The sequence below is a fragment of the Dasypus novemcinctus genome, chromosome 17 (assembly GCF_030445035.2).
Source record: "Dasypus novemcinctus isolate mDasNov1 chromosome 17, mDasNov1.1.hap2, whole genome shotgun sequence".
In the NCBI taxonomy this organism is placed as follows: Eukaryota; Metazoa; Chordata; class Mammalia; order Cingulata; family Dasypodidae; genus Dasypus; species Dasypus novemcinctus.
The window spans coordinates 45,022,391-45,037,345 of NC_080689.1; the positions used below are offsets into that span (position 1 = coordinate 45,022,391).

A 14,955-nucleotide genomic window follows, 5' to 3' on the forward strand; every position below is an offset into this window, starting at 1 on the left:
TGCATCCCAAATTAGCAGGTATACATTCTTCTCAAGAGCTCATGGATCTTTCTCCAGGATAGACCACATGTTGGGCCACAACACAACTCTCAATAAATTTAAGAAGACTGAAAGTATACAAAGCACCATCTCTGATCATAATGGAATGAAGCTGGAAATCAGTAATAGGTGGGAAAGGGGGGAATTTGCAAATAAATGGAGGCTAAACAACATACTCTCAAATGATCAGTGGGTCAAGGAAGAAATTGCACAAAAAATTAGTAGTTATCTCAAGATGAATGAAAATGAGAACACAACATTTCAAAACTTAAGTGGTACAGCAAAGGCAATACTGAGAGGGAAATTTATTGCCTTAAATGCTTATGTTAAAAGAGAAGAAAGAGCTAAAATTAAAGAACTGAACAAGTGGAGAAACTAGAGAAAGAACAGCAAATCAATCCCAAATCAAGTAGAAAGAAAGAAATAACAAAGATTAGAGCAGAAATAAATGAAATAGAGAACAACAACGACAACAAAAATAGAGAAAATCAACAAAACCAAAAGCTGGTTCTTTGAGAAAATCTATAAAATCGGCAAAGCCTTAGTAAGACTAACAGAGAAAGAAAGAGAGAAAATGCAAGTAAGATGAGGAATGAAAGAGGGGATGTTATGACTGACCCCACAGAAATAAAAAGGATCATAAGATGATATTATGAGAAACTATGTCAAAAAAATTAGACAACCTAGATGAAATAGACAAATCCTAGAAATGCACAAATAACCTAAATTGACTCTATAGGAAATGCAGGAAGTAAACAAACCAATCACAAGCAAAGAGATTGAATCAATCATCAAAAATCTTCCACTAAAGGAAAGTCTAGGACCAGATGGCTTCACAGGTGAATTCTATCAAGCATTTCAAGTTGAATTAATATCAATACTGTTTAACCTCTTCAAAAAATTGAAGAGGAAGGAAAATTATCCAACACATTTTATGAAGCCAACATTACCCTAATACCAAAGCCAAAAAAAGATACTACAAGAAAATTATAGACTAATTTCTCTTATGAACATAGATGCAAAAATTCTCAACAAAATACTTGCAAATAGAATCCAAAAGCATATAAAAACAATTGTACATCGTGATCAAGTGGGTTTTATTTCTGGTATTCAAGGGTGGTTCAATATAAGAAAATCAATTAATGTAATACACCACATTAACAGGAGAAAAATAAACTCATGATCATCTAGATTGATGGAGAAAAGGCATTTGGCAAAATTCAGCATCCTTTCTTGATAAAAATGTTTCAAAAGATAGGTATATAAGGAAAGTTCCTCAACATAATAAAGGGCATATATGAAAATCCCACAGCCAACATTGTACTCAATGGGACGAGGTTGAAACCTTTCCCTCTAAGATGAGGAACAAGGCAAGGATGTCCACTGTCACTGTTATTCAACATTGTGCTAGAAGTTCTAACTAGAGCAATTAGTCAAGAAAATGAAATAAAAGACATCCAAATTGGAAAAGAAGAAGTAAAATTCTTACTAATTGCAGATGACAGGATCCTTTGTTTAGAAAAACCTGAATATCTATAACAAAGCTACTTGAGCTAGTAAATGAGTCCAGCAAAGTGGCAGGATACAAGGTCAGCATGCAAAAATCAGTAACTTTTCCATACAAAATAGTAATGAGATTGCTCATTACTATTTTCCATTAATAGTAATGAGCAATCTGAGGAGGAAATCAAGAAAAAAATTCCATTTACAATAGCAACAAAAAGACTCAAATATCTGGGAATTAATTTAACCAGGAAAGCAAAAGATCTGTATTCAGAAAATATATAAAACAAGAAATCAAAGAAGACCTAAAAGAAATCAAAGAAGACCTAAACAAATGAAAGGATTTTGTGTTCATGGATTTAAAGACTAAAAACGTTGTGAAGATGTCAATTCTATCCAAATTGATTTATATATTCTATGCAATACCAATAAAAATTTTGATAGCTTATTTTACAGAAATAGAAAAGGCAATCACAAAATTTATTTGGAAGGGAAAGTGTCCCAAGTAGCCAAAAATATCCTAAAAGAAGAGCAAAGTCAGAGGACTCACATTCCCTGACCACTATAATAAGCTATCGTGGTCAAAACAGTATGGTATTGGCATAAAGACAGACACATTGATCAATGGAATTGAATTGAAAATTCAAAAATAGATCTTCACCTCTATGGTCAACTCATTTTTGATAAGCCTACCAAGTTCACTCTTCTGGGATAGAACAGTCTCTTCAATAAATGGTGCCAGGAGATCTGGATATCTATAAGCAAAAGAATGAAGAGGACTCCTATCTCACTCCCTATACAAGAATCAACTCAAAATTGATCAAAGACCTATACATAAAGCCAGGACCATAAAACTTCTAGAAGATAATGTAGGGAAATATCTACAAGACCTTTTAGAAGGTGGGATCTCTTAAACCTTATACCCAAAGCATGAGCACCAAAAGAAAAACTAAATAAATAGGATCTCCTCAAAAGTAAACACTTCTGCACCTCAAAGGACTTTGTAAAGAGGGTAAGAAGGTAGCCTACTCGATGAAGGAAATGTTTGGAAATCACCCATCCAACAAGGGTCTAATATCCATGATATATAAAGAGAATCTGCAATTCAACAATAAAAAGACAAATGACCCAATTAAAAAATGGACAAAAGACCTGAATAGACATTTTTCTAAAGAAGAAATACACGTGGTGAAAAAACACATGAAAAAATGCTCAACCTCACTAGCTATTAGAGAAATGCAAATCAAAGCTACAATGAGATATCATTTGATACCTACTAGAAGGGCCTCTATTAACAAAACAGAAAACTACAAGGTTGGAGAGGATGTGGAGAGATAGGAATGCTTATTCACTGCTGATGGTAATGTAGAATGGTACAGCTACTGGAAGTCTATTTGGTGGTTCCTAAGGAAGTTAGACATAAATCTACCATGTGACCCAGCAATACTACTAATAGGTATATACCCAGAAGAACTGAGAACAGTAACAGGAACAGACATCTGCACCCCAATCTTTATAGCAACATTATTCACAATTGCCAAAAGATGGAAACAACCCAGGTATCCATCAATGGACAAACGGATAAAGAAAGTGTGGTATGTACATATAGTGGAATATTAGAAATGAAGTTGTGGAACATATGACGTGAATGAACCTGGAGAACATTATGATGAGTGAAACAAGTCAGGCACAAAAGGACAAATATTGTATGACTTCACTATTATGAACTAAATATAATGAGCAAATCATGGAGTTAATAGCATGGTATAAGTCACCAGAGCAAAGAATGTGGTTAGAGAATGGAAAGCTGAGTTTCAATCTGTGCAGAATTGGTAAAAAGTTGTTTGGAAATGTTTGGAAATGAATAAAAATATTGAAAACACATCATAGGATTTGTAATTAATAGCACTAACAAATGTATATGATAGTGGTTTTGTTTTTGTTTTCATTTTCTAGTAATGAAAATGCTCTGCTATTGACTGAAATGATGAATGCACAACTTGGTGATTACACCAAATGCCACTGATGTACACTTTAGATAAATTATATGGTTTATGAACAAAAAAATAATAAGGTGGGTTGGGGGAAAAGTACCCCAAATGTAAGATATACTTAGTATTAATACTTTGACAATGCTCTTTTATAATTTATTACAAATATTTCACAACAATACAAGGTGTTCATGGTGGGGTGATGTATGGAAGCCCTGTATGATGTTATGCGTGTTTGTTTTGTAACTTCACAACTTTACTATATACTTATTGTTTATGTATGTTCATGTATGAATGATATACTTCAATAAGTTGTTTTTATAGTGGAAAAAAGAATTATCAGTAGACCTAAGAAAACAGCATACAATTAAAAATATCTAATGGTATTATTTAAATTATCAGAAGCTATTTGTGATTAGTAACTGAGCATTCAGAGGCACAACTGATTTTAAGAGTAAAACACAGTAGAGTTTTCAGCAATTACAGAAAAAAATGTCCTTAGTTTTAGGTTATGTAATGATCAACTGTACCTTGGAAAAATATATGTGGAAGGGAGAAATAATTTTAATACAAATGTGACTGATTTGTAAGCATTCATTTATTCCAGTCCAGTTTACTACAGTAAATGTGTTTGGATTACTGAGCATAGGTACACAACATTTAAAAGGGAGTGGAGATCTTTATTAAAACAGAAGGCTCTGCAAACTCCACAATGATGTTAGTAGTATGGGTCCTTGGAGCATATTATTTGTTTTAAGCTGAGGTCTCCACACTTTCACATTGCTTATAAAACATTATTTTGTGCTCCTGGCTTGGAAAGAGAATGCCATACATCTGCAGGCAATTAGAAGAAGCTGGACTGCATGTTTGATTAGCTCAATAATAAATGGGCACAAGTGTGACTCCACTTATGTTAGTCAGATTCCCTAGATAGATCATCCGGTTGTTACCACACGAACTAACCTCCTTTTATCAACAATTAAGTAAATCCACATTTATGGGCACTTTGCAAAATTGAGGTGGGAAGAAATCCAACTTAAGCCTTAAGTCATCCAACAAACTTTTAACTGTGCTTTCAGTAATAGAGACCCCAATCCCAAGTTTTAGAAATTGGTTGAATTACACAGAACAATGTGGGTTGGACATACCAATGCCTTGTGCCCGCAATCAACAAGTATATATTTGGCATCCATCATAAGCAAGGCATTTACTAGTTCTAGCTTTAGTAAAAAAGTTTCCCAAAGTAAGGATTGCATCTTAATATGTGAAAAATAACCCACTTTGTAAGGTAGTCTAAATCTTTTCAGAAAAATTAAAAAGGACTTGATTTTCATTATTCATAATACATTTTCTCCTGTAACCAATACATAGTGTAAGTCCTGAATTTTTTCTTATTCTAGAACTTCATTCAGTTGTAGGCATTGTTCTTGAATTCAATCAGGAGTATCAATAATAGACTAAAAGTTACTTGAGGAAATAACCTGTTCATTTATCTGTTGTTTTATTTTTCTTCCAAGTACCATTAAAACATCCAACATTTGAAGTGCTAAAACGAATTCCATATATAAAAATCAACACTTAAAAAATTCCAGCAAAACTCTTCATTTTTAGGAAAATAGCACCAAACTTTCTGCTTAATTATATACTATATATTTAAATAACAGAAATAAAGTTGATTTATCTTAAATAAACTAAAGGCATTTTAATCAATATTTATCTATTACAACCTCACCAGTTTATATCCTTGACATGATCCTTAAATTAAATATCAAAATATTAAGCAGATGCTGAAGCATTCATCATCAATATTGGAATTCTGACTCATGACAGTAACACAAAACAGATGCACCCTCTGAAAAGTGACACCATCACAGTATGTGTTGGCTCGTGATTTCGGGTACTTAAAATATGAAGATGAAATATAAAATAATAGAAATCAGAGCATGATAGGTTTCTTTACTTCATTTATAAGCCACTAAAAATCCAGTATCTCCTACACAGAATGTAGAACTACACACTGGTGAATGCGGGCAGCATCCCAGGCAACCAGGAGATGCTGCTTTCCCTTAATGTAGCAGCGAGGTGACCCAGATTGAACCCCTCAGGGTTAAGGGAGGGGTTCTCACTCTTCTCACTCTTAGAAGGGTGAGAACTCCTGGGCTCTTTCAAACCAGCTAGCACATAGCAGGCATTTATGTAGTGGTGAGATGGAGCCCAGAAATGCAGTCTATCCCGAAAGCCCTGGGAGTAAGGAAGGAGCTGGGGCTCCATGGTCCCATCTCAGTAATGCAATCCCTGCACCAGGCAGCTCGAGAGGCTTTGCTAAGAAGAAAAGGGAAACAAATTCCCTTAGGCACAGTCCAGTTAGCTAATATCCTCCATGTCTTCAAAGCCCGAGATCCTTATCACTTTGCTAGCATGAGTCTACAGCTGTTTCTAGAATACACAGTGATGTGTACTCTGTGAAAATAAACAGAAAAGCCCAGGCAGACAGTGCCATGGTGCAAGTGATATAACTGAAATGTGCTCTTTAAAAGAGATATAAATGTGAGCGAGGGAGACTCCCTCAAAAGTAATGAGAAGAGGGAGCCCCACTTCTTTATTCCGGAATTAGGAAAATAAGTCAGCAGCAAGTTCAATGAGGAGGAAGCTTGAGAAACCAAAGGGGGGCACTTATGGAATAGCTTGACAGCACAATTTCAAGCTCTAAATGAAGAGTCTGAGGATTACTCTGGACAGCTGAGACTGACATATGCCTGCCTGCCTGGGTTTGAAGACTGTTTCAACCTGTGCAACCTCTGCTTCTCAAACTTCACTACATGCTAGGACCACAGGGTAGCTTTAAAAAATACTGATGCCTGGGCCCCACCCTCAGAGATTGGTATTTAATTGCACTGGGGTGCAGCTTGGGCACTGAGTTTTCAAATCGTCCTCAAGTGACTCTAAGAATGTTCAGCTAAGGTTTAGAACCACTGATGAACAACCTGAGTTATTTGTAAAATGAAGATAATTGATAGCAACTACCTTTTAGGATTATTGCAATGATTAAATATGATAATGGAGAGAAAGCACTTAGCACAATGTGTGGCACACGGAAAGCCCTCAATAAATGCGAGTTATTGTCAACCTCACCACGAAGGGCACTAGGGCAAGGACTGTCTTGTTAGCATAAGAAGTCATGCTTACCTTGGCACACATTTTGCTCGCTCTGCTCATAACCGGCTGCACACTGGATGCGGTGAGACGGGTTGGAGGGAATGCGCTGAGGGTCAGCAGGGTTCCGTCGGATGACAAAGTTGTTTCGGCCAGTCTGCACTTCAGGGCCCGCGACTGCAGCAGCGCTGGCGACAAAACCGCCCCCGGGTACTGCTCCACTGGCGGCCATGCCACCAGCAGCTACACCCCCTGAGGCTGCGGCTGCATTTGCAGCTGCACCCGCACCTTCAGATGCCGGTGTTTCCTGCTGAGGTTGTTCATTATTGACAATAATCTGGGCTGTTTTAGGAAGGCACAGGTATCCTCCATAGTGGTTGACACATTTCATTCCACCTTTGCAAGCGTCTGGGACAATGTCACATTCGTCAATATCTGTGGTCAGTGATAAAATAAGCCAGGTATCTTCTTAGAGGGAAAGCTGAACAGGTAAATATACATGCATGCCTTTTTGGCACAATACAAACAGTACAGGAAAGCTGACATACGAGAGACAGACAGAGAGCTATGTTCACAGGGGAGTCTTTGTGTTGGCTCACCTTTGCACTGCTGTCTTACAGGATCCCACTCATATCCATCTGTGCATTGCTGGGAAGAAAACATCAAAGATGAGACCAGGAAACAGTTAACTGACATATCCATTCCCTAAAAGGTCACTTTAAAAGTCTTATTCTTATGACAACGATCCTGGTGCTAAAGTCCTAGACATATTGCGAGGTAGGTAGTGGAACATTGTCTGGCTTTAAAAAAAAATTCTTTTTAAAGTCATGTCTGTGCATTGGAGAGTTTCAAGGGCCCCTCTGCAATCATCAGCTGCCTCTCATCACTCTGTTGAATTTAGTACAGTTGTCCATCACCATCTTCTTTTATTCAACTTCTTTTCTTCCTGAATTGATACTAACCTTTTTTGACCTCTTGCATTTCTCTTTTTTATTTGTCCCTTCTTCCACACTATAAATTTTACCTAAAAGATTCCACCTTCTTCTTTTCAGCCTATGGCTCTTCCCTCTCTCTAAGTCCCTTGCAGAGCACACTCCAGCCCGTTGCTTTCCTTATCATCCCTATTCAGCCAAGTCCCACACCTCCCCCTCAGACCTGGCCTGCCTCCTGGCTTCAGTTCCTTCAGACCTTTTTTGGGTTATACACGAAACAAACCATCTATCAAGCACTTTCTCATCCCAGGCACTATCCTAGGTCCTGGGATACAAAGATGAGGAGGACCTTGTCCCTGTCCTCAAGCAGCTCACAGACCAGGAGATGGGGAGAGTGATGGAGAAGCTGGAACATGGTAGTGGGCCAGGTGCCATAATGGAAGCATTGTGTGGTAGGAGTGGTGGAATCTGCCTGGGCTGTGGAGGAGAAGGCTTTACAGGGAGGGGACAAATGAATTGGGTCTTATTGGGTAAGCAGGATTTTTCCAGGGAGATATGAGAATTTTAGGAAGAGAGGCCATGGTGAACAAAGTCACAAAACTGTTAAAGAGAAAGAGAGCTGCAAGTAGCTCAGAGTGGGGTATAGGATAAAGTCACAGAGGTAGACAGGTCCAAACTTGGGAAGCCTTTCTTCAGCATTGAGAGGAATTGGATTCTACCCTGAAGATTAGTGATTCTTAAGCTTTATTATGCTTAAGAATCACCCAGGATGCTTATTAAAATGGAGATCCCTGGACCCAGCCAAAAGATCCAATTCTGTAGGTCTCGGTGGGGGCCTGGTAATCTGAATTCCCAGCAAGCATCCTAGATGATTTGAATGTAGGGATTCTTTGGGCCACTTCTTGAGAAATATTGCTGTCAGTGACAAGAGGCCATTGAAGAACTTTTAAGCTCAGGGAAAACAACTTGATCAAATGTGCATGTGAGGAAGTCACGTGAAGAACATGCTTTGGGAAGGACTGAGCAAAAGTGGAGTAAACAAACAAATATAAATTCTTTTGATGGAGCTAAGAGTTGATTTTGAACATGAGATGCCTGGTGAGTCAATAACTAAATGGAGGCAGAGAGATCAGTTTAGATATTTGACTGATATATAAAATGAGAGAGTGAAAACAGAATTCACTTTATCTCCCCAACTAGTTCTTTCTAGTTTCCCCAACACTGTCCCAGGCACTTTTCTCAGGAAACCAGGATTATAACTTTAATATCAGCATTGACATTTCCAATGATTTTCCCTCAAGGTCTGCTGACTTTGAGTCCATTTCTACATCCACCACATTGATACAGGCCCTCCTAGTCTCATGACTTGCAAGGCTCCTTACCTATCTCCATCTCTCTATATTCTGTACACAGCTTCCATGACAATTTCTTGCACTTGGTTATGTCACTTTCCATCTAAGAACTCACAGTGGCCTGCAGACTGTTCATCTCCCATTATCACCATTTCTAGTTTCTTCTCAAAACCCAGCTCCAGCCAATCTCACCGTATCACCTTCTAGACTTGTCTTGCTCGTTTTTACCTGCAGCCTTTGATTATGCCATTCCCTCTAACTCAGGTGCCCCCTCAGCCTCTCTAATCAATCCAAAGTCATCACTTCCTTCAAGAACTAGCACAGAGTTCCATTTGCTCCAGCATGCCATCACTTGGATTACTCACCTCCTTGCTTTTCTATTTCATTAACAATTTGTATAATCTGTGTAATAATATTATTTCCTTCTACTTATTCAGGAACGTTGTAGCTTGTAGTTTTCAAGAGTGTTTTTCCAGGGTAAACTCTGAGATTAAGGGCTGAATTTTCTTAGTAAATAAATGAATTATTTTGATAGGGCTGAAGCTTGCTTATGCACATGGTAGATACTTGATGCTTAAACAGCTGAATGGACCCTATTTTTAACATATGGGGATATGAGCCATCCTCCTAAAAACTATCTTTCAAAACAGGACAAATGGCAGTTCAGCTGGATAATTTGTGTGGTAAATAGAGAAGACTTACACGTAGATCCTGTACATTTAATGTGGCTCTATTATTGAACAAGCCTAGACTGAATTTAGTTGTCTGTTTATACCACTTGTTAGCTATGTAACCTTAAGCAAGTTAGGCAACCTGTCTGATCTTTAGTTCTACTATCAACAGAAGGAAGATGATATCACTTACCTCTAATTTTGCTGTGAGGATGCAAGGAGATTGTGTCTCCATAGTACAGTTGTTAATAAATAGTTATCTCTTGCCCTTTAACCATGAATTATTAGGCATACACAGTTTAATAGAGAATAGATCTAATTTTAGCACAAAAAGGGTCTCATATTTGTAATATTACTGTTACAATAATAGTGAAACTAGTTAGTGGTCTTAAATTTACAGTGTTTAATCCACAGGGAACTTATTCTGCTAAAGATGAATAAGATTTAGGTGATAAGGAAAGGGAGTGTGAGAAATGCAACTGTAAAAGCAATAAAATCTTTTATTAGATGATTACAAAAGTGGGTAGCTAATTTGATTTTAGGTCTCTGAGAAGGTAGGAAGTTTTCTCTGAATAACAAAATATTTTCTTTTAAAGATAAACAACACATGCGTTCATGTCTCTTGCCTTATTTATCTTCCGCAGAGGAAGCAACTACATTTAACATTAACAAAATATTTACATTAAACTCTATTTGATTTAGAGTTGATCTGAACAACAACAAGGAACATTTGCCAGATGAATACAAACATTCTAGGGGTAACATGGTACCAAAAAGTGAGATAATGTTTATTATCAGTAATTGATATTAGCTCACTTTTAAGAGTTTTATTTTCAAAAAAATTTCACATTCTTTTAATTAGGATTACTTAATTTTAAGTTGGAAACAAATAGAGAAATGTGTTTTTCATATTCCAATTCAGGACAAATGTCACTGGCCTCACAACATTGCTTAAAGATTGGAGAGCAAAACACAGAGATGCATACAACTCCCCCAGCAGCGAGGTTAAGTACTGTCCTCCTCTGTTCTCACCACATCCACTCCTGGCAGTGGAAGGAGGTCAGGTGATATTTCCAATATTTTCTTAAACATTGGTTATACCCATGCAATTGCTTGCTTAATCATACTGGGAATTTCATATATGCTAATTAGAAAATTCACAACCAAATTGTATACACTGCCTTTAAAAATCACTTAAAATTATTTTAAAAGAAGTTTTTCCAAGTTTTACTGCTTCCCGTCAACACATCAAGTCTATTTGAATGGCATTTATGAGTTATCAGTTATACTCTAACTGAATACACAGGCTTTATAAATTCAGGAAAGGTCACTTACATGAGACTACAAATCACTCGCAGAAATGAGGCACTGTATTTTATACGTTTAACATTCTTGTTTGACTTGAGTCCCATTCTAAAAGTTTTGGGTTCATTTGCATGTGGGTTCATTTGCATGTATAGAGGAATCCAGGCTTCAGGATTCCTCACATCCAGTGCTTTATTGAATGTGTTGGAATGTAACTTTACTTGGGTTTCAGTTTATAAAAGGTTTCCTTTTTTGGCCTTGCACAAATCATTACACTTCGGCCACTATCTCAATTGGTGATCTAGATGAACTTTTGAAAGGACCAAAGATAATTTACAAGGAATCTTAAACGTAAACTGTGCGAAGGCGTTGTTTAATTTACTACCCTTCACAGAGTACAGCCCACATACGCTGGCAGGGGTGGGTAAAGTCTCTCTAGTGTCACAGAATCCCGCTGAACTGCACTTATCTCAAATTCCATCACCCCTTACCGTGTACGTGATGGTTTCTTCGGTGTCCTGTGACTTGACCAACGCCAGAGTCAGCATAGCCAGGGAAAGGGCCTTCAACATCGTGAATCTCAAAGAAAACACGGGACAAATTGATGCTTAGTATCTGCTGCGGGGGAAATAATAAAACTTTAGCTGTGAAGTAACAAGCGAGGAAGGGAGAGTGGAGGAGGCAGAGGCTCCAAGGTATTCGACTTCCAATCTTCTCTCTCATCTCCCCTCCCCCTCCTCAAAGCGTGGCCAAACCAGGCTTGAAAGAAACACGCTGGAGAAGTGCATTTCACATTACTCCAACCGACTGCACTGAACATATACAAAGGATATACAGGCGTGCATTTTATGCTGCATCTACATAGCAGGCTCCAGAAAGAGGAGGTGGAAGGGAAAGAACAGAACGTAATCAACTCCAAAGGAGGATTTTCTCTCGGGGATGGAGGTTTCTGTATGCTCACATGCTGTGAGTTAAGTTTCTTTCATAGCTCAGCAGAAATACCTGCGAGCCACTATGAATTACCTTGGCCTCAAACTTTTGTTAAAACAAAACACCTAAAAACTCGGGGAGCAATCTCCTCTCAGTTCGAGTGGAATACCTGCCCTTCAGAGCTCTCTCGCACAAACCCTAGCATAAACTCGCATGGTGCCATGTCCGCGCTCTTCTCTGCGCACAGCTTTTTGTTAAAATGCTCCAGGTTGTACGGAGGAGTAACCCGAAGTGTCGGATTCCCCTGTTCCTTATCAATTCCCGGGTTCCCGACATCCTGCCCTTCAGAATAGGTGCGGCCCAGGGCCCGAACCCGCGGACCACACAGCGATCCGGGTACCCTTTTCGGGGCGGTGGGCCTGGCGCCCGGAGGGAGATGAGGTCCCCTTTCTTAACATAACAGGCGGTCCCCGGAGCTTAGCGCGTCAGCTTCTAAGCGGCTCCTGTGGAATCCAGGTGCGGCTTAAATCTCGCACACAGGCCCCCTGAAACTTTCAGGTCCACAGTTCCGGGCAAAGTCGTGCCGGTGGCTGTCCGAGCGCACACACATGCCCATCCCATCAGATGTCACCCGGTCCTCGTACAGGCTGAGAGACTGCATTGAGACCGCACACCTCTGCCTCTCTGCCGGAGATCCAGCACAGTCCGGGGCAGTAACTCGTTCTCGGGTACGCGCGTTCCTTCGCCCCTCCAGGTCATCCCACCTCACCCCGCTTCCCCCCACCCCCCTCCTCTGTGTGGACCCGAGGGCACTGGGTACGCTCCATGCACCCCCACCCCCCGCACGGGGGGCACCTACCTGCGCCGTCGCGCTGCGCTCCAGGCCCCAGCAGCGAGGGGAGTGAGTTGGGGAGGGCAGCCCCGTGGGTCTGAACTGGTGAGATCTGGCAGCTGCAGCGGTAGCAGCGGCAGGAGGAGGAGGAGGAGGAGGAAAGAGAGGGAGAGGGAGACGGAAAAGGGGAGGGCAGAGGGGGGCGGAGAAGGGAGCTGAGGGAGGCGCAAGGCTAGAGCCCAGCGCAGCAAGCCCGGCGGGATTGTGCAGCTGGGCTCGCACCCTTTGCTCCCGCGTCCTCTCCGACGCCCTGGGCCTGCTTGCCCTCGCCAGTTCCCCTCGCTTGCGGTTCCCAGACACCCCGGAATCTCCGTAGTGCTTTGCTTTTCGGGCGCCAGAAATGAGAGGCTGAAGATGGCACATTTGGCATGTGATTTGAAATCAGACTTAGAGGGTGTTTGCTTCCTCAAAGGGAGAAAAATGATCATCTATGCATTGAACAAATATCTGTGAGCCTACTATGTACCAGGTGTTGGGAGTAGGCCCAACGGAACACTAACAAAGTTGTGAGGTGGATGTTTATTTTTGTTCTCACCCCTCCTCCTTATAGAGCACTTTGCTCATTTATTGCTGCTCTCCTCTCCAGTGGTTCATTTGTCCCTACATAAAGCATTCAAAATTTCACCCTTATTTTTCATACTAATGGTGGTATTTCCAGAATTTAGAGAGAAAATATATATATTTTTTCCAGTCTTGTCAAATCATACCACACAGATTGTGGTTATCTCTGAAGGCTCCAACTCTATAGTCAAGTTAACAGTTGGCCTCCAAGGCAGCTGTGTCTTCCAAGAAGCAAATAGCCAAATACAATTTCATGAATGAGCAACCTGCAAACTGAAGAGGTTATGTACGCACTTTGTCTCTGTCCATGGGGAGTGTGTGGGAATGGGAGGTAGGCAGATGGTGAGGAGAGGAGCAGCTCTCCCTTCCCTGCTGACCTGATGGAAGGTGGTGGAGACTGCAGGAAAGAGGCTGATCAGGTAGAAGCCTCTCTCATCTCTGGGACATCCAGTAGGGCACCCAGTCCTTGCCAGGTTGGTAGCAAGGCATGCACTATTGGACAAGGTCAGAGATTTTCCACAACTCTGAATTTTACTTGAGTATACGGATTTTGCTAATTGTATTGAAGATTTTTACTACCAAAATTCTAGTGAGGTGTTTTTGTTTGTTTGTTTGTTTTAATCATGAATGACCTCCAGACTTTTTGCTATGCAAAAAGATTTGGCCAGATGTTTTCTTTTCTTCTTTAGAAATTTTCTTACCTTCCTTAGTCCTTTTCCCAGAAAAAGTGGGGTAAAAACTCTCAAATTTCTATCTCCAGCATGGAACCCTTCTTGTATATCCATCTGCAGACTTGAAGTCTCCATCTGGATGTCTAATGAACATTTCAAATTTAACATGCCTGCTGATTCTCACCCTTTCTCCCAGCCTACCCCACCCCAAAATTTTACCATCTCAATTAATGGCAATTCATCTTTCCAGTGGTACAAAGTCCAGGATCATGGAATCATCCTTAATTTCTCTTTTACTTGTACATCCTCCATTCAATCTTTCAGAAAATTCCTTGTCATCTCCTTTCAATCAAAGTTCTAAGCCACATCCATCTTCCACCTGGATAATTCCAACAGCCTCCTAATTGGTCTGCCTACTTACACCCTTGTTCTCCTTAAGTCTTCAGCAGAGAATCCCCAGTTGGTTCTTTTCAAAATCGAAGTCAGGTCATGTTGCTCCTTCACCCAAACCCCTCTAGCGGCTCCCCAACTCTCAGAGTAGAAACCAAAGTCCTCACAATGGCCTACAAGGCCCTACTCATCTGGCTTCCCATTTTCCCTCTCACCTCATCTTCTGCTCTCTCTCTCTCTTGTTCGCCACGCTACAGCCAGGCTGTTCTTGCTTTCTCAAACATATTGGCTTCTACATTGGCTTTTCTTTCTTTTTGGATCCTCTTAACCCAGGCATTGCATGGCTTCTTTCTTCAGGTCTTTGCTCCACAGTCATTTTTTCAGTGAGACTTTCCTTAACTACCCCATCAAAACTGACTTCCATCCCTTAGCAACCTGTACCCACCCTCCCTGCTTTATTTTTCTCCATAGCATGCATCACTCTTTTTTTTTTAAAGATTTGTACTTATTTATTTCTCTCTCCTCCCCTCATTGTTTGTGCTTGCCATGTCTGTTTGTTGTGTAC

General features: G+C 40.2%; 1 protein-coding gene across 1 annotated transcript in view; it reads right to left on the bottom strand.

Moving 5' to 3' along the window:
* EFEMP1 (EGF containing fibulin extracellular matrix protein 1) overlaps positions 1–12,882 on the bottom strand; it is a 72,828-nt gene extending 59,946 nt beyond the window's left edge. The window contains exons 1-4 of the mRNA XM_004458180.4: positions 12,736–12,882; positions 11,438–11,525; positions 7,286–7,334; positions 6,720–7,121 (exon numbers count right to left, since the gene is read on the bottom strand). Of these exons, the coding sequence (XP_004458237.1) occupies positions 6,720–7,121; positions 7,286–7,334; positions 11,438–11,518 (532 nt within the window). The 5' untranslated portion in view covers positions 11,519–11,525; positions 12,736–12,882. The remainder of the gene's footprint in view (positions 1–6,719; positions 7,122–7,285; positions 7,335–11,437; positions 11,526–12,735) is intronic.
* Between the last annotated feature and the right edge of the window lie 2,073 nt (positions 12,883–14,955).